The 22672-nt window shown below is 40.3% G+C and overlaps 1 protein-coding gene across 2 annotated transcripts; it reads left to right on the plus strand.

Annotated features, from left to right (window-relative positions):
* Positions 1 to 946: 946 nt before the first annotated feature.
* Positions 947 to 9449, plus strand: shox (shox homeobox). 2 transcript variants are annotated; one of them, XM_073474258.1, is made up of 6 exons: positions 947 to 1193; positions 2887 to 3095; positions 6509 to 6566; positions 6757 to 6845; positions 8792 to 9004; positions 9360 to 9449. In XM_073474258.1, the coding sequence occupies exons 1-6, from the start codon at positions 947 to 949 to the stop codon at positions 9447 to 9449; spliced, it is 906 nt and encodes a 301-aa protein (XP_073330359.1). The 2 variants fall into 2 exon arrangements, with proteins under 2 accessions (XP_073330359.1, XP_073330358.1); XM_073474257.1 differs by lacking the exon at positions 9360 to 9449 and having other exon boundaries at positions 6757 to 6862; positions 8752 to 9037.
* The last annotated feature ends 13223 nt before the right edge of the window (positions 9450 to 22672 follow it).

The following is a 22672-nucleotide window of genomic DNA, read 5'->3' on the forward strand; positions in this document are numbered from 1 at the left end:
TAAAATAAATAATAAATAAATAAAATAAAAATGCCTTTAAAGTGGCAAGAAATTAGAATTTGTCCTGCACTTAAATCTGTGGAAAATAAGAGCTGTGGCCTAATTAAGTTGTACTGATATTAACGTAGTTGAAGATTATTGGGCTGTTTCAAAAATATTGTAAGATATATTTTTAAAATGAATTAATTCATTTTAAATTCTGATTAGATATCGTTGAATCTCTCCTGCCTGCGTTTTCACACTCAGAATCGCGCCCTAACTCCACATCAGAGAAGTTTAAGTCCAATCAGCTGATACACCAGAGGTTATAGGTGGCTTACGGACCGAGTCGTGCACAGATTAGCCTTCAAACATATTTGTCAACTCAACAAACGCCAAAAAAAGGCGAAAAAAAAAAAATCAATCAATCAAGGGACTGCCCAACAAACACAGCATTTCTATCTCCTAATCGCGTTAATTAAATTTTCGCCGAATTAATTAGACATAACAGCCATATACAGCCTCCTCGCAGGAGTGAGCCACCGTGGGCATTTTAATGACCCCGTAATTCAATTAACCGCCTCCATCAGCTCCATCATTGATTTGTGGAAGAAGAAGAAGAAGAAGAAGAAGAAGAAGAGGAGAAAAAAAAGCTGCTGAAAGTTGAATTCTGCAAAGTCGAGCCGGCCTGTAATTGCTCAAGACACAGAGATCGGGGGGAAGACGGGGTGGGGGGGCTGGGCTGAGGTGGCCGTGTATAAATAGTGTGCTCTCAAATACACAGTCACAACAGCAGGAGTGATCTCACCTCCCTCTCCACCCCTTCTATCTAACGCTGCTGCCAGCCTCCAAAAAAGAGCGTATCCGTGAGCAGTGCTGGTACTATATAGAAGACGGTAAGGTATACACCGACAAATTCACGGTGGATTTCCCCGACCAGGACCACTACTGAGCCACAGAGCCGACCATGGAAGAACTTACGGCATTCGTGTCGAAATCTTTCGATCAGAAAACCAAGGAGAGCAGCAAAGAGAGTATCACGTACAGGGAAGTTTTGGAGAGCGGCTTGACGAGGGCGAGGGAGCTGGGCAGCCCGGAGACAAACCTGCAGGACATAGCGGAGGGCAACCACTGCCCGGTGCATCTGTTCAAGGACCACGTCGAGCTGGAAAAGGACAAACTGAAGGAGTTTAATGTTTCGAGGGCGACAGAGGGTGAGGCTTTGTTTTATTTTAATTTTTTTTTAAGAGAATGCTCCGTATTGTGTTGGGAGAATGTCTCAAGTTCAGTTGTCTTGTATCGGCGCGACGTTTTTTTTTTTTTTTTGGCGAATCCGTGCGTAAAAAGAGTTGTGTTTACACAACGGTGCGCTCTTAGTTTGGGTACATTTACAGAGTTAAGACATTATTCTGTCGTTACAATGCTTATTTCACATAGCAGGAGGCGGGCCATTCGTCTGTTCGGCGTTTTAACTATTTGATGATTGTTTTCAGACATTCTGTCTTTTGGCAATAAGAAAAAAATCACTATCTTGTATTTTTTATAACAGAATTTTGTTTTGTTTTTTCTCTTTAGCCTTATTTTAATGGCAAGTTCACATCTTGTGCCAATATTTTGCGTAATCCGAGAGGAAGCATTCCTTTCTTTTTATCTGTTGAAGCAATTGCATGAATTCCCGGGAACTTCTTCTGTTATATTCGGCCTTATTTACTGCTAATCAGATGTAGTGCCCTATAAAAATCTATTGCCTGTAGGGTCGTCATGCTCCTGTAGATTGTGCACCCAGAAGTCACACTTTGAGCTGCTGTGAATTAGCAAAAAAAAGAAAGAAAAAAAAAAACCCGCAAGTAAACACTCTCTTAAAAACGGATCCCCTTTTTTAAAAAAGCCTTTCATATATCAATTACATAAAAAGTACAGTCTCGAAGCAGAACAGGCCTCCTTTCACTCAGCAGTCAGATAGTGGGCAGTGGGCACAGTTTGAGACATTTAGTGAGTAATTTTAACTCGTTTCTATATTTATCCTGTCTCAGGAGCAAGAAAGGGTCAGCATTGTGCTCTATTATTTTGCCTTATGCAAGAGACTGTGTTCTCTGTGTGTGTGAGTGTGTGTGTGTGTGAGGTGGGGGGGGATTAATTTGATAAGAATTTTACATAACATTGTGTATAATATTGGATGACTTTCAACTGTGGGGAAAAAAGCACACTTTCACGTCAGCGAGCTACAAACAAGAAAATGTGAGCAAACAGGCCGGAAACTACAGCGGTTGTCAGGTCTGTTACTAATAATAACACACTGATAACACATATAGTGCAGTGTAACACGCGGGGTAGCCTCTGTGCTGACAGCCGTGCTGCTTATTGCACTGCCTGACATATATGAGCACATTTTAAGGTGTTAATGTAAATCTAATCTAAAGGTTTCTGGTGGAATGAAATGTTAGGACAGACTTTTAAAATTTTTTTTTTTATTTATAGCCTGAAATAACCTCAGTCTGTTTCACGGAGCGAGTAATTAGGCCCAAATCTTGTCCGTTTAGCCGGGGCTTAATTCTCTGCCCTTTAAATCGCTTATAGGCTTACATGCCATGTATTGACTGATTTACTTTTATAACGGCACTGACATTACACAGCGACTTATGGAGGCTGGAAATGCAGCCACAGGCCTCTCCCTCTCGAAGAGAAAGGCTGTGTAATGTGTGTGTGTGTTATTGCCAAAATTGCCAGGCCTTAGGCCCCTCACAGGGCCCAGTGTGTGCCATGGGGGGGCCAGTAATGTGCATGTGTGATGAGTGTAAGACAGAGAGCGAGACGGCGTGTGTTTGTGTCACTGTGACGAGTGCGTAAAGTCCAGCATTTGAACGCATCTTCTCTTTCTTTTTTCTCAACCGTGGGGCCGTTTAACAGGGATATACGAGTGTAAGGAGAAAAAGGAGGACGTGAAGTCGGAGGACGAGGATGCACAGGGCAAACTGAAGCAGCGGAGGAGTCGCACTAACTTCACCTTGGAGCAGCTCAACGAGCTGGAGCGGCTCTTCGACGAGACGCACTACCCGGACGCCTTCATGAGAGAGGAGCTGAGCCAGCGGCTGGGACTGTCCGAGGCCAGAGTGCAGGTGAGGATCTCCTTCTCCCTTTCTTTCTTTCTTTCTTTCTTTCTTTCTTTCTTTCTTTCTTTCTTTCTTTCTTTCTTTCTTTCTTTCTTTCTTTCTTTCACTTATCTGACTCCAAACGGCGTTAACACCGGCTGCTGTGTGAGCAACAAACAAGAATCGATGTTTTTCTCACAATATTCCTGCAGGGACCGGGAGCGTGCCTGCAGCGTTTACACTGTCCTGATCTGTCAGTGACAATGCTCCTGCTGTTTTGAAGTATTATTAGGGTGTTAGTTAGGCGCTATATACCGTCAGCTTCTGTACAGGAGGTGTTTAGTGGCATGGACGGGCCACGTTGGAGTTTTGTTAATGGTGTGATCAGACCTTTATTTATGCATCAATCACGCACTGCTCTACATAAGACACGATCATAAAATAATAGAATAGTGCCACGTGCAAAAGATTTTATGGATTTATGATAAATTCGTAAAATCATTAATCTTAAAATTATTTGTTTGGCCCATAAAACAAACAATTACAATCATGTCCCCCTTTTATTTTCTTCTTTATTAATCAGGCAGCAGAGTTTGGTGCTGATAATGTTTTTGAGCTTGTGACATTTACTACCAGAAATCCTGCGTGGGCTACATGTCATGTTTACAACATGCAGACATGTTTAAAACGAGCTTTTCCTCCCGTTTTTTATGTGTGATATAAGAGACCAGAGTGTGCGCGCGGCAACCTGGAAAACAAATTAAAAGCAAAATGTCAAGAGCTCATTAGTGAACAGGCAGGATGCCCTCCTAACCAGGGAGTGAGCGTGAGACACAAATCACAGCTTCCGCCCTTAAATCTAAAATCTTTTTAAAATATCCCTGTTGGGATTTATTAAGCGCCTGTGGTACTCACTGGTGGGTTTATTTGAACTTTATTGCAATATTATTTCTCATTCTTCGTGGTGTCTAATATTCCTGAGGGGAGTCACAGCTCCACTGTGACAGCTGGGTAAAATTCTGCAAAAAAAAAATCGTCTGCACGATCACAGCGGATTTTTCAGGATTTGCAGACTCACTGATTGAAATGAATTCATATTTAGACTGAATATTCAATCAAGTGTGTGTGTGTGTGTATGTGTGTGTGTGTGTGTGTGTGTACCTTTATGTGCTGTCATTGGCAAGTAGTTAAAATAAAGATTAAGAAAAAGGCCTTCGGCTTCAGAGACGTCAGTGTTCTCAAACAATCGTAGGATGCTGTAAGTCAGCCGGGATGTATCAACCTCCTGAACCTGCAGCAGCAGCAGGCCTGTACAGCCAGCAGCCTGTACACTCCTACGATCCCAGCAGCCATGGGGGACCTTAGAAAAAATCCCAACCAAACCAATGATTAAAATGAATGAAGAGGCTGAATGGCTGCTTCAGGGGACGCGCTCTTATGTCAACTCGTATCCCTCCTCATTTTCTTTGTAATATCTGCCATTGACTTGATGTAGTGTCCCCATAAAAACAGATTAGAAATAACTCAATTCTGGCCCAACTCTGCTGCTGTTCAGCCATCTAATCGGATGAATCAGACCCATCATAGAGCTTTTATAAGCCCACCGACTACCGTTTGGAGCTACCGTTAGTAGATCTAATACGGGACAACGTTACAACTACCACTAATAAACTTTATTGAAATAATTGATGGTGTAAATATGGTTAGTTGTGCGTGCATTTCTGACCGTGAACGCACCGAACACGTTTGATTGTCTCCCTGTGAAAAATAAAGCATCTGGAAAGTCTCATTTTTAGGCCCATTTTACGCACGGGGACACGTTTCCTCCAGATTTAGTGAGAGTGAAGTGCAGCAGGGCTGTTGCAGGCTGTGAACCTGCGCTCCGAGCAGCTGTCAATGAATCTAATTGAAAGTTATGAGAGCTTGGTGAGGAGCAGGCAGTAATTCGGTTAGGACTAATATCTTTGGGTTTCTGGCGCGCTGCTAAATTAAATGTCATTATTCACTGTCTCTATTAAAAAATCAAAAAGGAAATGAGATTAGGGTATTTGTGAAGCGCATCATTGAGTGGCCCTTAATGAAGAAATAACTGTCTGAACCAGTGTAGTTCACTTTGCTTAACATACTGGCACGTAATTGGAATTGATCTCGGGCCCGTCTAATATTAGCCTTGATTTATCTGAGGGATTACTGTGCGTCTATGCAAAATCACCTGGGATTCTCACAAACACCTTTTCTACCATCATTTACCGCTGCACAGCTGATAACACACCGCCTATACATTCACGACCATTTATAGTGAGTGCCTTTATTTATGTATTTGTAATAATAATAATAATAATAATAATAATAATAATAATAATGATAAAATTTCATTGATAAAAATAAACAAACACCGTACAGTTGTGCTTTCCAAATCTCATATTTTATTTTGAAAATATCCCTATTATATAGAATATCTGTAGGCTCAGTTTTTGAAGAGTTTTTATTCTCAGGTCACTTTTTCTCCTCTGCCGCGTGTCTCCAGTCTCTAATGGACACTTGATGGACCGGCCTGTTGTTGCAGTCCCATCGACACGCCGATCCACGCAGCTCAAAATGGCTCCGCGCGGCACCTTGAGACTGATGGTGATGATGATGATGATGATGATCATCAGTCTGCGCCCTCTGTGGTCCGCGACCAGCCGCTAATTTCGCATCTGTAAATGATAATCGTTGCGGGGGTCGGAGGGGAGGGGAGATGATGTTATTCACCGAGGCAAATTAGGTTGATGGTGATTAACAATAGGCCGTAGCCTGCAGCCTGCAGCTTCAAAGACAGACAGCAAATTGGACGGTGCTTAACGAAGGTCTTTTATTATTTTATTTTTTTATCTCATCATAAGATTCTTATAATATTACTACAGTGTCTGTGAGGCTGTGGCAGCTCAGTCAGTCTATGATCATTTTTGTATTTTATGATCCAACATAATGTCCCTTTAAAAATTCTCTGTGAAGCTAATTATCATATTTATACGGAGCTTGTGGTTTTGTTTCCTGTGTATAGACTATTTATGTTCTTTTCCTTTTTCTTTTGTTTAACGTTTTCCGGCTTTATTTAATCCCATAAGAAAAACTGTATTCATATCCTATACATAGCACTTTATTTGTATCCTATAGATAAAACATTATTTATAGCCTACAAATGAATCTTTATTTTTCAATTACAATTTACAGTTATTGTTTTTTATACCAACAGCTAAATATGATTAAATTTGCTCATATGTAACCTTCCCATAATATTTATTTTTATTGGTTACAAATAGGTGTCCTGTCCATAAATTATAATATTATTAAAAAAGCATCTGATATTAAAATTAAAAGGACATCAGTTACTTTTTTTGTGCTAAAAACTCAGTTTAGTTTGTTTTCTTTAAAGTCATTTGCTTTTTCAATTGTAGGTCTGGTTTCAGAACAGAAGAGCAAAATGTCGAAAACAAGAAAACCAGATGCACAAAGGTAAATGTTGCTTTTTTTTTAATAACCCTTTGAATGATCTTATTTATATTTTCCTTTTTTTCCGTAGTTATTTTTAGTTTGACAATTTGACACCGTTTTTAAACTGAAAAAAGAAAAAACCTTTGACCTCCCCATCTCACATAACAACAACTGTCTGGCTGTCTGACAGACATCTTTCCCTTCTCTCCAGGTGTTATTCTGGGCAGCGGCAGTCACCTCGACGCGTGCAGAGTAGCACCCTATGTCAATATGGGTGCCCTCCGGATGCCCTTCCAACAGGTAGGCCATGTTCGTGTGTGAGCAGCAGCTGACAATGCTTGAAAAAATGTAAACGTGTGATATGTAACATCCAATCTGGGAAGAGGAACTTAGGTGGAATTAAATGTAGTAAAGTCAAAAATGTAGAAAAAAGATGATTACTCAGCATCTTATAATGCAGTGGTGAGAGATCTAAAGGTCAAAGTGAGCTAGGTGGAGCCTCATGCATGTGGCTGTTGTGGTGCGATCAGAGGCAAAGCAGGCCTTCTATATTTGTACACTCAGATGAATCTATAGGCCATGTGCAGCTATCAGATGCAAGTGATGAGAGACTATGTGTGTGTGTTGGAGAGGGAGGGAGCAGCTCAGACCTCAGTGCACCTTTCACCTCCTGACTGTGTGGAGAGGTTCAGGCCGTACAGGGAGAGGAGAGGTGGACAGACATCTGATCTGCTGCTATCTGTTTGCGTCCCGGCTGCCGTGTTGTCTGCTTGACCCTCGTGAAATGCAAGCGGCCTAATTAAGCCAACAGTGCGGCAGGCGCGAGCACATAAAAGAGATGATGAAAGCGGGGAATGGAGTGGGCTCTGATGGATATTGGCGTTGAGCTGCACTGGCAGGGGTGTAGGCTTGAGGCCCAGTGTACCGAGATAGGCTCGCTGTTTGAGGTTGAAACAGGCAGCACGCACAGGGGCTGTGCTGATATTACAATGCAGAATCCGCATTTAAAACGAGTGAATGGGTGCTGGTTGGTTGGGTAAGGTGCAGGACTTGTAACTGCAAGGTCTGAGGGTTGAATCTGGCCCGAAACCTTCTCATCCTTTTTTCAGTATCAACAAACAAGTAAAGAAAAACAGTCAAAATCATTTTGATAAACAAAAGACTGCGCAAACTGCGAGTGTGTGTGAGGATTCAAATATGACACACACACCCTAACGCACAGGCACGTCAAATGTCCACCACCTGTTTTGTCAGGAGTGGATCAGATTCTGTTATGTCCCCCAAACACTCCACAAAATCAAGTTTCCACTACTTGAATCAGAGGTAATTGCATGATACATTTGGAAATGATCAGCCACAGCTACAGTTTGTTGGTAAATGAGATATGTGGAAACGCTTGTTGTTTGCAGGAGGTTTTGTTTGGATGCCACTGCAGCGCTGCCGAGCAACCATAAATTTGCGGTTCAAATTAATTTTCCCTTTCATTTAACAACTTAAGTCATTTTCAGTATTTTTAGGCAGATATGAAAGGAGGGAAAGCGTAAAAAATAACATTTAGTCGGGCTAAAACTTTGACTCGAAATGGTTCTATTTTGGTTGGAGAAGAAAGCATGAAATACTTGAGTTTTCCCACTTCTTCCTGTGGCGTTTGAAACACATGAGAAATGGCAACAGGCTCAGCCTGCTCCCTCTGAAGTGAGTGGATGCTTAATTTTCACCTACTTCTTATAAAATAATTGCCAAGAATGTGAAAACTGATATTCTATGCTCCTTATGGTTTCTTTTTTTCCCTTGACTCAGGAATATGTCTGGATAAATATTTATAACTCCAAATATGTGAATATCTTTTTAGTGCAAAATTGTTTATTTATGCAATTGAATACATAATCAGGATAACAAGACTGCATATTTCCAAGGGTATAACCGAGTCCTCAGTCTGAATTAAACAAATCTGTTCTGGGTCCTAGAAAGACTTTGATTCTAGACGATTAAATTGGATGTGGTGTCTGAGAGCAATGTATGATTCATTAACTTGTAGAATAGCTGACATGAAAAAAGGGCTAAAGCGCAGAGTGCAGCCCTTAACTATTTTCTTAGAAAACACACTGTAAGCAACAGCGTTGAGGGGGTAAAATTTGAGGTGGAATTTAATAGTGTCAGACTGTGAAACCTAAATCCTCACACACACACACACACATGGCCGGAGGCGCCCACGCTCACTAACTTTGTGTTTTGCTCTTCTGCAGGTCCAAGCCCAGCTCCAGTTGGACGGGGTCACCCACTCCCACCCCCACCTGCACCCTCACCTGGCCGCTCACGCTCCCTACCTGATGTTCCCGCCCCCTCCCTTCGGACTACCAATCGCATCGCTTGCCGACTCGGCCTCTGCGGCAGCGGCTGTGGCAGCGGCTGCCAAAAGCAACAGCAAGAACTCGAGCATCGCCGACCTGCGACTCAAGGCAAGAAAACACGCCGAGGCTCTGGGACTCTGACCCCACCGGGCTGCCCCTCCGCTCGCCTGATGCCCATAATCGCCTCTCACACAAGACTGAGCCTGTGAAAGGGCCGTGACACTCACAGCTAAAACTAAACTAAACAAAAACACTGAGTGAGAATGAAAGAGAGGAACACATACAGAGAAGGGGGGAGAGAGAGTGTGTGTGAGAGAGAAAAGGGGGGAGAACAGTGGAGGAAGAAAATAAAAAAAAGGAGGGAGCGAGAAAATTGTCACAAAACCAGCTGCCAAAACAAACCACTTGTAGAGAACGGTAATTAAATACCAATGAAATCACCTTTTACTTTTCGCCCCAACAGGCAGGACTTCTGCGGGGCCAGTGGCTCAGTCCACTCCAGGCACAGATCACATCCCAAGGACCGTACAAACACATGTGGATGTCTGTCTGAGGGCCGGGCCGGGGCCCGTCAGACCAGAAGATGTTAGAACAAACTGGCAGGGCAGCAGCAGGGCCAAAAGCTGAGCCTCGCTGACGCTGGCTGTCGCCATGTTGACAATGCAGAGGGGTTGAGCATGGGGGGAAAAAGACCCAAACACCACCTCATCGAGGCATTGGAACAGCTCTCACCTTTACACTCCAACCCTCCCCACCCTCACCCTAGAAAAACGAAGAAAAAAGAAAACATGAAAAAAAGGCCATATTTGTCTCCAACCACTGTGTTCCCTGCTGCTGCCAAGTGCATGAGCTCTAATGGAGGAGCGTTGTGGGACTGGCCTCTATTCACACCTGACATACACGCTCGACAGCTGTTTTTAACACTGCCATTCTACATGCCCACGAGCCCCCTCTCTACACCTACAAAGGTCTCCATTACAGTTTGATACCCTTCTTCTTATGGACTTGTGCTGTAACAAAAGCAACAACTCATTTTTCCTTTGCTGCAGATGTTCCTCTGTGTTGCTGGGCATGTGTCGGCGAGACGTTTCTCCTCACGACGTGCTCTCTCCCTCTTGTCTTTATTTCTTTCTGTTTATTGTGTTGTATCCCGGGTAAAGAAGTGAAGATAGCCTTTGCACTTCAGGTCTTGTATGTGGGTGTTTTACAAATGGCACTACAAGCAGATACTACTTTACTCATTAAAAAGGGGGAGGGGGATTTGATATTGTCATGTGATCAGCAAAAAGGACACTATCTTGGATAAAGGGTATACATGCATTTTTTTTCTTCTTCTCTTTTTTTTTGTAATTCTGAAAATAAGAAGAAAGCATCAGTCAAACTGAAATGCAATGGTGTGCAGTTTAAGTGCAATACTGTAAATAGCAAAAAAGTAAAAACAGCTAGCAGTTAATCCTCAACGATAAAGAGACCCAATGGTTCTTCTGTTCTCTTTCTCTTTCTCATGCACTGTCAGAGTGTTGAATTTCTTTGCCAAACACACCAGTTTATCTACAGCAGCATTTTTTTTGTTGAGTTCGAGGAAAGTCACTCGTCACCAGGTGCCATATCCAACGTAACACCGCCTGTGTATTCAAGCAGTTTTGTATACATCCTGCTGCAGTCGTCTCTTGTTGAGGAAAACATGAGCACATTTTTGGATGCTGCAGAAATTAGGGTCGGGTTCGAAAATAATTTAAAAAATCTAACATTAGAGAATATTTCGGATGTTGGAATGTTCATGATCAGCATTTTAATCCAAACCAAGCAGTTGTTTACAATATGATTAGCTTAATTCTGCATGTTATATGTGACATTTCCATCATTCATTTCCAAATAATTCAGACTGTATTTTTACAAATGTATCCAGACAACAACAGAACATTGGGCTTGTTTTGGATTTCAAAGATTATTATTTTTTTTTTACTTTTCAACACTGCTGTCAGAGCTGCGCTAAACATGTAGATCTGTTTGAGATCTACGTACCTCTAACAGTCTCCAAAAAACATTTTTCTCCGTTCACAGACCTCCATTTAGAATTGTTTATCTATGTCTCCATTTTAAATTAAACATATTGGTGTTTTATTTATTATTATTTTGTCTGAAAGTTTATGAAAGATGAAATAGTTGAACTACAAGTGTACATTTTTACATGGCTTTGCATTTATTTTTGTATGTTTTTTTAAGTGTTCAATTTGAATTAGGAGGTGTGGCTGTAGTGCATTGTTTGCCTAAAAAAAAAAAAAAAAATGTAGCGTGTCCGAGTTTACAAACATTTCAGGGATGGTTGAACTGAACAATACTCCATGGAATTTGTTGTACCCATTAAAAATGATTATCATTTCATATGCAAGCATGCCTAAACATGAATCATCGTACAGTTTGTTTTTTCCCCTTTTGATTCACAAAATATGAATGTACATCTTGTACAAGTAAACTATCAATAAAGTTATAAATATTTGTATTTGAGTTTTAAGATGATTTTACAACTTGTTAAGCTGCACATAAAGTTTCATACACAGAGTAAAGCAAGCGGGAGTAAACACAAACAAGACGATAATCCCTGTAAACGACTTGCTAAAACAGAACTAACCACATTTTCAAGATAATAACAGCAGTCAGTGTTAATCCCCCTCCCTAATGTCCTGATGCAGATTCGTGCTCTCTGCGTGCTCATGCTCACCAACTGTCTCAACCTGTGGATCAATATCAATATCAGTCTCGACTTGACATTCACATATACACTCCATGTTGGCCGGCCCAGCTCATCACATCCAATCTGAGCGGCGCATCGGCACGGAAAATTGAGCTGCTATAAAATCCAGATGCAGCGAGAATCTGGAGCCCCCCTACATGGTCCATCTCCCTGCCTGTGTTTGTCAAAATGACACAGATAGGATTGGTATGGAAAGTGGGGGCCGCAGCGTCGTCAAATAGAAGCAAGATGGCTGTAACCTGAGTGGGAGGCCTTTAAGTGTAGAGGGAAAAATAGAAGGCGAGGAAGAGATTTGAGGGATACTGCATATATGACATGTAATCTGCTTTGAGCTCGATGCTCAAAGAGGATCTTTTCTCCTTGTTTCAACGGCAATGATTAACTTTGAGCAGATGACATGTGAAGGTCAAGAGTTAGCCTATGTACATCAGCATCTACATTTGAAGTCAACCTCCCGCTCACCGCCACACACACACACATTATACACACACACATACATGCATGCACAAACACACTTGTTCCTCCCACACACACTAAATTTTGCACATTTAAAATTGCTTGGCCCCTTTTTTCTTCTTTTCAAGTGTATTAGCTTCCACTGGGAGCTTAATTCCAGATGTGTGTACACAAAGTAATTACACCATGTGGTATAGTGGCCTATTGTCTGAGCCCCATGCAGGAATTAGCCCAAATGGCGTCCTGTTGAGTGCAGCACCCCCTAGAAGGTCGCCGCGCGTTTAATTTGTACCTCTTTGCTCATACATCAAGATTGAGTGATATAGTCGCAGACTGATGGCTCCGTATTTACCCAGTGACCCCTCCGGCTGGGACCTGCTGGGCCAGGTCTGGAAATAACAGCATCCTTTTATGCGGACTAATAATTAGCATGGCGCACACGGCCATCCATCAACCGCCAATGAGCCATGGCTGCTTTGTCAACATGTTCAGGCACATAACTCTGTTTGTGTTGGCCACAAGTAACAAATACACAATAATATATTAATAGGGGAGAGGAGTGTGTGTGTGTGTGTGTGTGTGTGTGTGTGTGAGTGTTTTTGTATTACATCTGGTTTTATTGCTGATTAGTGTTTTCTTCTTTCTGAATGTGTTGGAAGAAAATCAGAACACATTCTTTGTTATCCAGACTTTAACATTTTTTGTTAAATAATAGTTTTGTTGCAATTACCTCGCACGGACTGCAGAACAGTCCCCGAGGTCTGAGCCTCGGTGCTACGCTGCACTAGCCCATCAGAGGTCAAGTGCTCAGGGGTCACGTGGAAATAGTTTTTATCACATTTCATTCTCATAATCCTCTTTGAAATGTCACACACAACTATGATCAGACGGAATGTGAGCTGTCGTAGCCTCAATGTAAAGCCAGCAGTGGTGTGAAGCGCAGGCCTGAGAAGACGGCGAATATTCAGCACAAAGACATGAAGTTAGAGCTTTTGTCATTCTATATCACAACAACTGGAAGGGCTGCTAACAGCGACTCAGAAAATAAGCGTTTATTTGGTTTAGCTGAGTTTTTTTGGAGAGCCAACTTTGTGGCTCTTAAATCCCGAGTAAATCCTGTTCGGGCAGTTTCAGTTGTAGCTTGAAGTGAAGCCACCCAGAGAAACCTCAGCTGAAAACAATCGAGCTGAAGTGCTGAAGTCACTCCGGTCGGCCGAGGATCAAAGGCCGCCTTTCATCCCAGTTTGTTTGGGCTAGACTCGGGTTTGCTTTGTTGGCTAATGCTCATAAATGTATCTGGAGTCATCAACAGTGCAAAACTATATTAAAACTAACATTTTAAGTCTGGGTCAACACTTTGTCCTTTTTTTTTTTGCAGTGGAGGTGGAAAGTGTCAAGAATTCAAACTTAGAAAATTGAGGAAAGAAGGAATAAAAAAAGCCGGGCATTAAGTTCACATTCCGTTCAGCCGTTTATGTTACACTCATTAGCAGTTTATTTTCAAATGAAGCGTTCTGGGCTTGTGTTGTTGTAATCCAAGTGTGTTATCTTATAAAAACACAATATTTTCTGTCTTATTGCGGTGTAATGTCCCATCAATTTGGAGTCATTATGACTAAATGTATCAGCTTCATCTGTAAATACAGAGACTTGAAACACTGTCACAAATGAAAAACAAAAAATTAAGAATGATTTCAGTTTAATCTTGACTTTTCCTACCTTTTATCAACCTCCATCTCACTAATTTATTGCATACACACATTACGATTCATTCTACTTTAAAATAAGTGTAGTAACTTAAACAACAGATGTAGTAAGAGATATGGAATATGTGCACGGTGGCAGCATTCTGAGCTGAATGTTTTGGTTTGTGCTTTAATCCTCTGGTTAGCTCTGGTTACAGTGGGTTCCTCTGTTGCCGAGTGTCGTTGCAGCTCCATCCAGTGGGCTCAAAGTATTTCTGACCCGAGCATTTCCTTGTCCTCCTCTTGTTCCCCGCTGTCTGTCTCTCTCTCTCTCGTATTCATTCAAGACAGGGTCACACGAGTCAGAGATATTCTGAATTTAATCACAGTGAAAATAATCAAACAAGCTCATGTAAATAAAGAATATAATGAATTTATTTAGGTAGTTTTTTTATTTATTTTTTCAGCAAGAGTCTCACATAGTTTGCTGTTATTAAAGTAAGAACATTTCAGACATTTTGACTTGTCACAACAGGAGAAGCACATACAAAATATAATGACTGATGGCTGGATTCCATTTAGTTGCTTCAGCTTCAGGGTCCTGCCGATGTTCATGCTGGCTCACTGTCACACTCATGTCACGGCTTATTGGGACGCTTAGAGAGAACAGAGCCCCTACGACAAGACACATGTTCGCTTTGAATAAGTCTACTGAATTGACTTAAACTGATTAAACTGAGATTCACTAAAATCAAATATTCCACAACATAAAACACAAAGCATGAGGAGACTTTTACCACAATCACATGCTTTTAAAATACAAAATCTATGTATTGCTTTATTCAGCTAATTTTAATAATTAAATGGAGATTGTGCTCTTTTATTTGTGAATTCTCTCTGTGGAGGTTACGATTTAAAAATGCTTCCTCGCTCCGTGGCATTGAAGGTAAACAACAATGCAGGACTGTGACTGTGAACACCTGCTTAATTAGCAGGCAGAAAATATAAGTAATAAATAAAGTAGATTGCATGCCTACAGGCACTGTAGTTCTATATTTTTATCTAGTATTCCCTTTACTTTACTAAACAGATAAATAGCTGATGTTTATTTAAAAATAGAATCAGATCCCTTATATGTTGTCCAGAGCTATACATTTCTCCCAGAAGGCGAAAGAAAACAAACTTTGTTCTGCGACCCGATGGACCAGCTTCAGATGGTGTGATGACATTAGACATAAGAGTCTCGTCTCTTATTCTCACTGACAGTTGTTCATGTTCATAAACAGTCTTTGAAGTGCCCACAGTCACTGAGAACATATGAACTCTATTATCGCGCGCCTTTTTTTTCTTCTTCAAAATCAGAACTGCTTCATTTTGAAGACAAAAACCCATCCCCATATAAATGATGCATCATTGTTTTATTTCTTTTTTTTCCACGGCAACATGGTGGATATGGTACAAATAAACACGGTTTAAAACCATAATTCGTTTTGAAATGTCCTCCATTGAAGTGCTGAGTAACAAACACTTCACTTAGAGCTGTTTTCCAAATGTTTCTTAAAATGTCAAATCTCTTTACTGTAGTCTTCTTCAAAGCTTTTTTTAATTACACAGCTTCAAACCAGTATTTAGACAACAAATTCACCCAGAGAAAATAATCATTGCATATTAATGTGATCAATAATCCCGACCAAACAGCAGTTTTATTTCCAGCCGGGCTGCCTGTTTATCTGAGCTGCTCTCCCCTGCAGACAGCACACTCCACCGCTGCTGCTGCATGGAGAACTTAGTCGATACCGTTTGGCTTGTATTCATAGACACTGTTGGTTATGCTCATATTTAGAAAAAAAAAAAAAAATCTAAATGGGAAAGCAAATATGATTAAGCTGAGGAATTGAAACAGATGCCAACAGTAAACGTTTGCTAACCATCCCAACAGACCATCAGAGTAAATTCCAAGACTGTTAGCTTTAGTTAGCTCAGATCGCCAGGAAGTCTCAAATTCATATTCCTCAGCTCAGTTTGTCCACAGTGATATTTTAATTGCTCTTGTCACAGTGAGTGAATCAAAAGATTGGTAAAGTTAGCCACTCAACGCTTTGTTATTGAGAGAAATCATAGGAGGAGAAGCTACTCCCAAGTAAATATATCATGTAAGCTTTTATATAAAAACTAGAACGATTTCTCTGATGCTGTGCCAGACTTTTGTGTGACTCTATGACAGTGCAGAGTTACTCGCCACATCTTTACTCTGTGGCTTTTTTTTTTATCACTCTTAGTCACCCAAAGTGGTTTATGCTAATCCGGACTAAGGCGGAGCAAAGGTCCCAAAAATTATCTCTCCTTTTCAACACTCTGCTTTGAGATCATTCAGGAGCGTCCTGTTCTTGATGTAGCTTGGCAAAACATCTGTTCGACAGAGAATTAGGTCCGATACATTTAGGGAAGACACTTCGTGCCTTATTAAAAGACCCCGCTACTGACAAGGAGGCCATCTTGGGCTGTGTGTATGAGACTAGTTTGTGTGGTGTGACAAAATTAATGGATAACACCACTCGCACTTTGACTCTAATCTATTTTCTGAACCATTTTCTCCACACTTGCCCAAATAGTAAGCATTAAGATATTTTCAGTGTGTTGACAAATAAGGACATTTGCACAACATATGTTTGGGATTACTCCCGCCAATGATGATGCCACATTAAAGACAAGATGTTGTTTCTGGAACTCGACTATTATACTTTTGATTGTGATCTTAAGCAATCATCTCAACTCATCCAACCCTCTCTTATTGAAATCATGTTCATGAACAACTAATTTGCAACTATGAGAATGCATCATCTCATCTCATCTCGTCTCGTCTCGTCTCGTCTCGTCTCGTCTCGTCTCGTCTCGTCTCATCTCATCTCATCTCATCTCATCTCATCTCATCTTGTCTCATGTCATGTCATGTCATCTCAATTCATTCTTCTCATCTCAGTTAATCTTATGCAACAAGCTGTTCCCACAATGCATCTCATCTCACTAAACAGGTAAAAAGACAAACCTGCCTTACTGTGTCCTGACAGCCGGGTGGCTTTAAAGTAAGAGGAAGCTTAACCGATTCAAGGCAATCAGACAGAGGGTGAATGTTAATGAAAAAGCAAACAGCCCACCACTGCAATTTGTGCTGGAAAACATGTTTGAGCAATTGCCACGGCTCTGTACTCTGCTCCGCTCGCCCTGCAAACAAGGAACACTTCAGGGAAAATAATTATCTGTCATTTCCAGTGTGAGGGTCAAATGCATTTAGATGCAAATGAAAACAACTTCCGGTCTTGTTAATGAAATGTAAAAATGCAAATACGGTGCGGAAAAACATTTTTGCCGTGATCAAAACTATGTGATCAGTGGGAGCATGTTCAGGAAACTTTGTGCCAAGTTTTTCAGACTTAAAAGAGATGATGAAAGAATGTTGACTTTGATTTTTGGCCTCTTTAATGAAACAACCTCAATGAAGGACAATGGGCAGAGCTGGTCAGGAAATAAAGATTAAACATTAAAAAAAACTAAATTTCACTTTGATTTTCACTCAGTTGTTGAGACTTTTAACATGAGTCCTCTACTGGAAAGCCACAAAGAGATTTAAGTGTGGATGAGCAGATTAAACTTTTGAGTCTCTCGTCTGAACCCGTACTTTTCAAGGCCAGAAGGTCAGACCTGACTGGGTGAATTCAGAGTTTTGTCCTCAGGGAACATTTTGGTTGTAGGAAATGTGATTTACATAAAATATGGTCAGCAGCTCCCTGTGTGCAATAATGAAAACCCACTGAAGCTTTCAGGACTGCACATCGGCTTGTTTTTGGATGGTATTAATATCTGAAACTAACACTAAGACCTGAAAAATACTATGTTTTTAAAACTGAAATGACAGCCCTCCCTGAAATTGTGCCTATGACAGAAATTGGTGAAATTTAGAAAGCTATGTCAATAATCTGGCAGTTTTACATTCAAAGGTAGACAAATATTTTCTGTAAAGAGGGCTTCACTGACAGAATCAACGATATCGCCTTACAAAATGTGACCTTGTGAGTGAATAGCAGCAACTGAAGTCTTCCCAGTGATTGACTAGCGTTCTGCTGCAATGTAACTCAAATGTGTGAAAATAGTAAGAAAGCAAGGGACTTCACTTTTTTAATAAAGTAAGACTCTCCCCAGCATATTATCTCTATTTTCTTTGGAAGCTCCCTTTCAGAAAAAGAGAATTCAACACCCACCCCCACTATAATATGACACCAATGAACTGGTACAACTCACTTTGCCATTAATAATTGAAAAGCGCACTGTGTATTGCCAGATTTATGGCAAAAGTATAACAACATTTTCAGTTCTGTTTATGAAATATTTCAGCCATTTTTTACTTTTGAACCAAGAGCTGTCACTGTCACTTCATGCAACCTGCTTTCTTTCTTTTTTTTTTTGTTGATAAATTTTACTTTACTGTAACTCTCCTTTCTGATTAGATGCAAAATAAGGTAAAAGTAGGAGTGGTAAAAGTGGTGTTGGCCAGTGAAACAGTATTCACGTCTTATACCAAGTAAAAGTACTAATACTGCAGTGTAGAAATACTCTGCTGCAGGACTTGGCTTCAAAACTGTAATGAAAAAAAAGAAAAGAAAAAGAAAATACAGCCCACTTAAAGCACAGAGAGTAAAAGTTATCACAATTCAAAATGGCCCATTTCAGAATACTTTATATTATGTTTTTGGATAATGATTATTGATCCATTTATCCATTGGGCCAGTTGTGGCCAATTTTAACTACTTAGTACACCGCTGAGCAGCTTTATCACTATGTTACATCATAATTTATTAGCCAATTAGCTGCAAAGCAACTAGTAACTAAAGCTGTCAAATAAATGTAATGAGAGTGAATGATATATATAACCCATATTTACCTCCAAAATGAAGTGGTTTAGAAAAAAAAAGGTACATGGAAAATGGAAGTACTAAAGTAAAGTACAAATACCTTAAAGTTGTACTTAAGCAGTGTCATCGTAGTAAATGTACTTGGTTACTTTCCTCCACAAATGACAGATAATATGCACTCTGGAAATATACTGTTCAATCACTGCAGAAATCCATATCCATCTGCTTCATCACATTGATCCTATTAGCGGCTAGTTAATTTGAATGTGAAAACTTTATTGCTGATACGTAAACATGATTATTGTCTTCATATAACAAAATGCAATTTCATGACCTGTGGCACACATACCTGTACAGTATAATCTGATGTTATTTTCACTTTTTTCAAGGATGAGTTAAAGGGCCCTGCCAAAGTTACTTTCCCTTATCAAAAAGAGAAAAGTAATAACCCTCCCCCTTTCTGACCCCCCTGATATTTTGTACAGTCCCTGAACTGACCAATCTGGAAGAAAATCTGTTTGATAAAAAAATAGCCCGTGCTACCTCGTAAATTTGGGTTGAAAAACCTCTGTGCTTTTGTCGCATCAGTAGAGATTCATCATGATCAGCAACAAAATGAGAACGAGTAATGCAACCGGTACAATAAGCCAACACAATGTGTAGCAAATTAATCAGGCCTGGCCCAGGGCACGGCTCTGGAAAAATGATCTCATTTGACCAGACGGGTTGGGGCTCCTCTGTAATTATATCAAAGTACAACTCCATGGTTCCTCATCTTTGTTGTGCTCATTACAAAAATAAAAACAGCAACTTCACTTTCAAACTCTGAACCGGTATAAGCATGCGTAAGAAGGGACAGCTGCTTTTCCGCAACCAATTCATATTCTTTAACTTCTGAATTATGCGAATTTTAATAGAAAGCAGATGGCTAGCAGAATTAATTTGGACTGTTTGTGCTCAGATAATGATTTTATGCAAATCGAGATGCATTTAGATGTGTAATTACAAAACTGACAATGCCACACAAAGACTAGTGACTGTCATCTAAATAACAAAATGCTTGACCTGCGTGTTGATCTTTGGATTCACAACCAATGCTGGAATAATCTTACCTAATTTAAAGTTAAATACTAAAGCACAGTTTAAGAATTAAAAATCAATCAATACAATTTGAATTCAGCAGTACTGTGTATTTACACCACATACTTCTGTACAACCCTGTGACCTTACAGATGAATCAGAGCCTTTAACTCACTCTTAGAGATTACTGTAGTCTTATCTTCACCACTGAGCGCAGTGCATGTGGCATTATGAGATAAATATGAATATAAATGGGACAAAATGCATTCAAGAAAACTAGACAATCCCCATGACGGCCCACTGGGGTCATCTCCAGCCATGTAAAATATCTGTATGTCATATACACACATCTGACCTCTCACCCTGCCAGGATTTTGCCGGCGAAGAGCAACACCTTTAGGGGGGCACCCAGACTTGCAGCACATACTTTCTGCACAATGTGTTACTTATCGCTCCCCCTTAGGGTGAAGAATAGGGGAATATTTCATATGATAAAGGCAAATGGGTCTATAAATTGCCTGAGGGAAAGCTAGCTTTCCTGATTGCTACTCATCTCACTGTTTCCCAGATGTTTTATGCTCTTCTGACTGGTAATCAATAACTACACATGCAGCCTCTCAGCCAGCGCTGGTCTTTTATAGTACGCCTAAGGAGTGGTTGTCAGTCAATGGCAGCCTTATAAATAGACTGAGGCTGCATGCGGACAGATGGATGCTTTCCTTGTCAATTGTGCAATGCCACAGTCCAGCCAGCTTTAGTTTTTTCAGTTGTTTTTTCCACAGGAGACTGTTTTTTCTTGATATTGTAGAATTTTGCTATGTAAGGCACTGTCTGAATAAATCCTTGATGCAGCTCTGGATTTATAATTTCCCCCATTAATCTCTAAGTTTCATAGTGATCCGTTTCTGTGTTGGATATGTGTTGTGGTACCTTCCAACCCAACCCAGCGGCAGAGGGGAGTACGCAGAAACGACTGCTGACGTGTAACACTTGTCCCTGCACTTGGTCAAGCCCTCTGCTGCACTTAGTTTACAGCGAGGATTACAGCTCGCTTAAAAGGATGAAACATGTCTCAAAAAGAAAAAAATAACCTTCCAAATTTCACTCAACTTGGTGGGAGACCTTCAACTTTATTGACATTTGCCTCTGGTCTGACTTGCTCGTCCTCTCGCCTCCACTCTTCAGACTGTAGTCCTGCATCATTTTTATCCTTCTTCTTCTTCTTCACAGACACACACACACACACACACACACACACACACACACACACACACACACACACACACACACACACACACAACGTTTGCAGTTGAAGATATTTTTCAGCATGTCAATTTCAGATGTAGACGTTTTGATCACTTTTTTGCACATTTTTTGTAGGTTTTTTTAAAAATGTATTTTACCGTGATCTATGAATTAAAGACTATTGAAAAGCTATTTTACTTTAACTGGTTTTAACTACAATCTCTTAAATGTGTTGGGGCAGCTTCTTCACACTGGAAGAAGTTGAACTACAGCAAAGCTCATTCTTATTTGGTTAACTCAAGCCACTTCTAAAAGTACTACAAGCTACTTTGTAAAACCTAATGAACAAATTTACAATATATGTATAATACGGAATTATAACATTATATGATACAATACGGTCACATGCCTGACACCCATGTGTTCAATGATCATAAATAAACCAACAACTAAATAAAATAAAATGAAATTAACACAGAATATACAGAGACAGTTCATCAGTCCACCTGGGCTTATCACACCAACTAAGATAACTCAGTTACCCAGGTAACTTCTAAAATAGCATGCAACAACTTTTCTGAACATTTATTTAAAAATAGAAATATTCGATACTTGACTAATTGACACCTTCAACTGCTGAATGTATATCCAGGCATGCCTTTAGTCAGGATGAAACCAAAAGAGCTGGTCAAAGGGGGTTCAATTACAATAGTAAAGAGATGATGAATGTATATGGCCCCAAATTGCAGTTTCAGTAGTCAACTACACACAAAAAATGACAAAAAAGTGATTTAACTATTGAATCACCATGCAAATATGAATGTAGCTGAACCACCAGCAAGGCACAGCAGGAAGCAAGTTCTTCCTTATACATGTAGTTCACTACTCCTAAATGCTGTTTAAATGTTAATACGTTGATAATAAATGGATTTTGGTTCAATGCTCGGCCATTTTCCACAAGGTAAATTGTCAAATGGTCTATTGGAAGGTTGTTTCTTAAAGCAGTAAAGAACCAGTTGGTTTGGTGGAACAAGCAAGCTGACGGAGGATAAACACCAGTTAAGGGACTCTTCACAAACCCATAAATTGTAGAGAGGAACCCAAATTGAGTGGTAAGTGTGCAACCTTGTTCTTGTTTTTGTGCCTTATTTACAGCTTTCCGCAAACCACAACTACAGTTGTAGTTTCAACATGTATTTTTGTTCAAATAAATCAATTATTTTAATGGCATGTAACCGACGCAGCAGAGAACATAAACCCATACATCTGTCAGCTTTGAAAACTCTTATTCTCTAGGTGTTTACAGGCATTTGCACGGACACCTTCCATTTCAGACACTGCAGTAATGATTATCCACGACTGAAAGATACATCAGTAAATCCAGCAAGGCTGCTGTTTGCTTTGAAGAGAACAGAGTACCTAATTACCCTTATTTACAGGATGCTTCTGAGTAAAGCATCATAATATCTCGCTGTGACAGATTCACTTGCCTAATAAATATGATCATTAGGATTTTCACTTCTCCAGCTACGCCTCATGGATATCACAGATTTCTGTTGGCAATCACATGCGCACAAAAATATATCTTTGAAGTAAAGGGCAGAGAACCCTATCGCGAGTTATTATGGATGTGTTGGAGGAATTTATA

Source organism: Pagrus major, chromosome 9 (assembly GCF_040436345.1).
Source record: "Pagrus major chromosome 9, Pma_NU_1.0".
Lineage (NCBI taxonomy): Eukaryota > Metazoa > Chordata > Actinopteri > Spariformes > Sparidae > Pagrus > Pagrus major.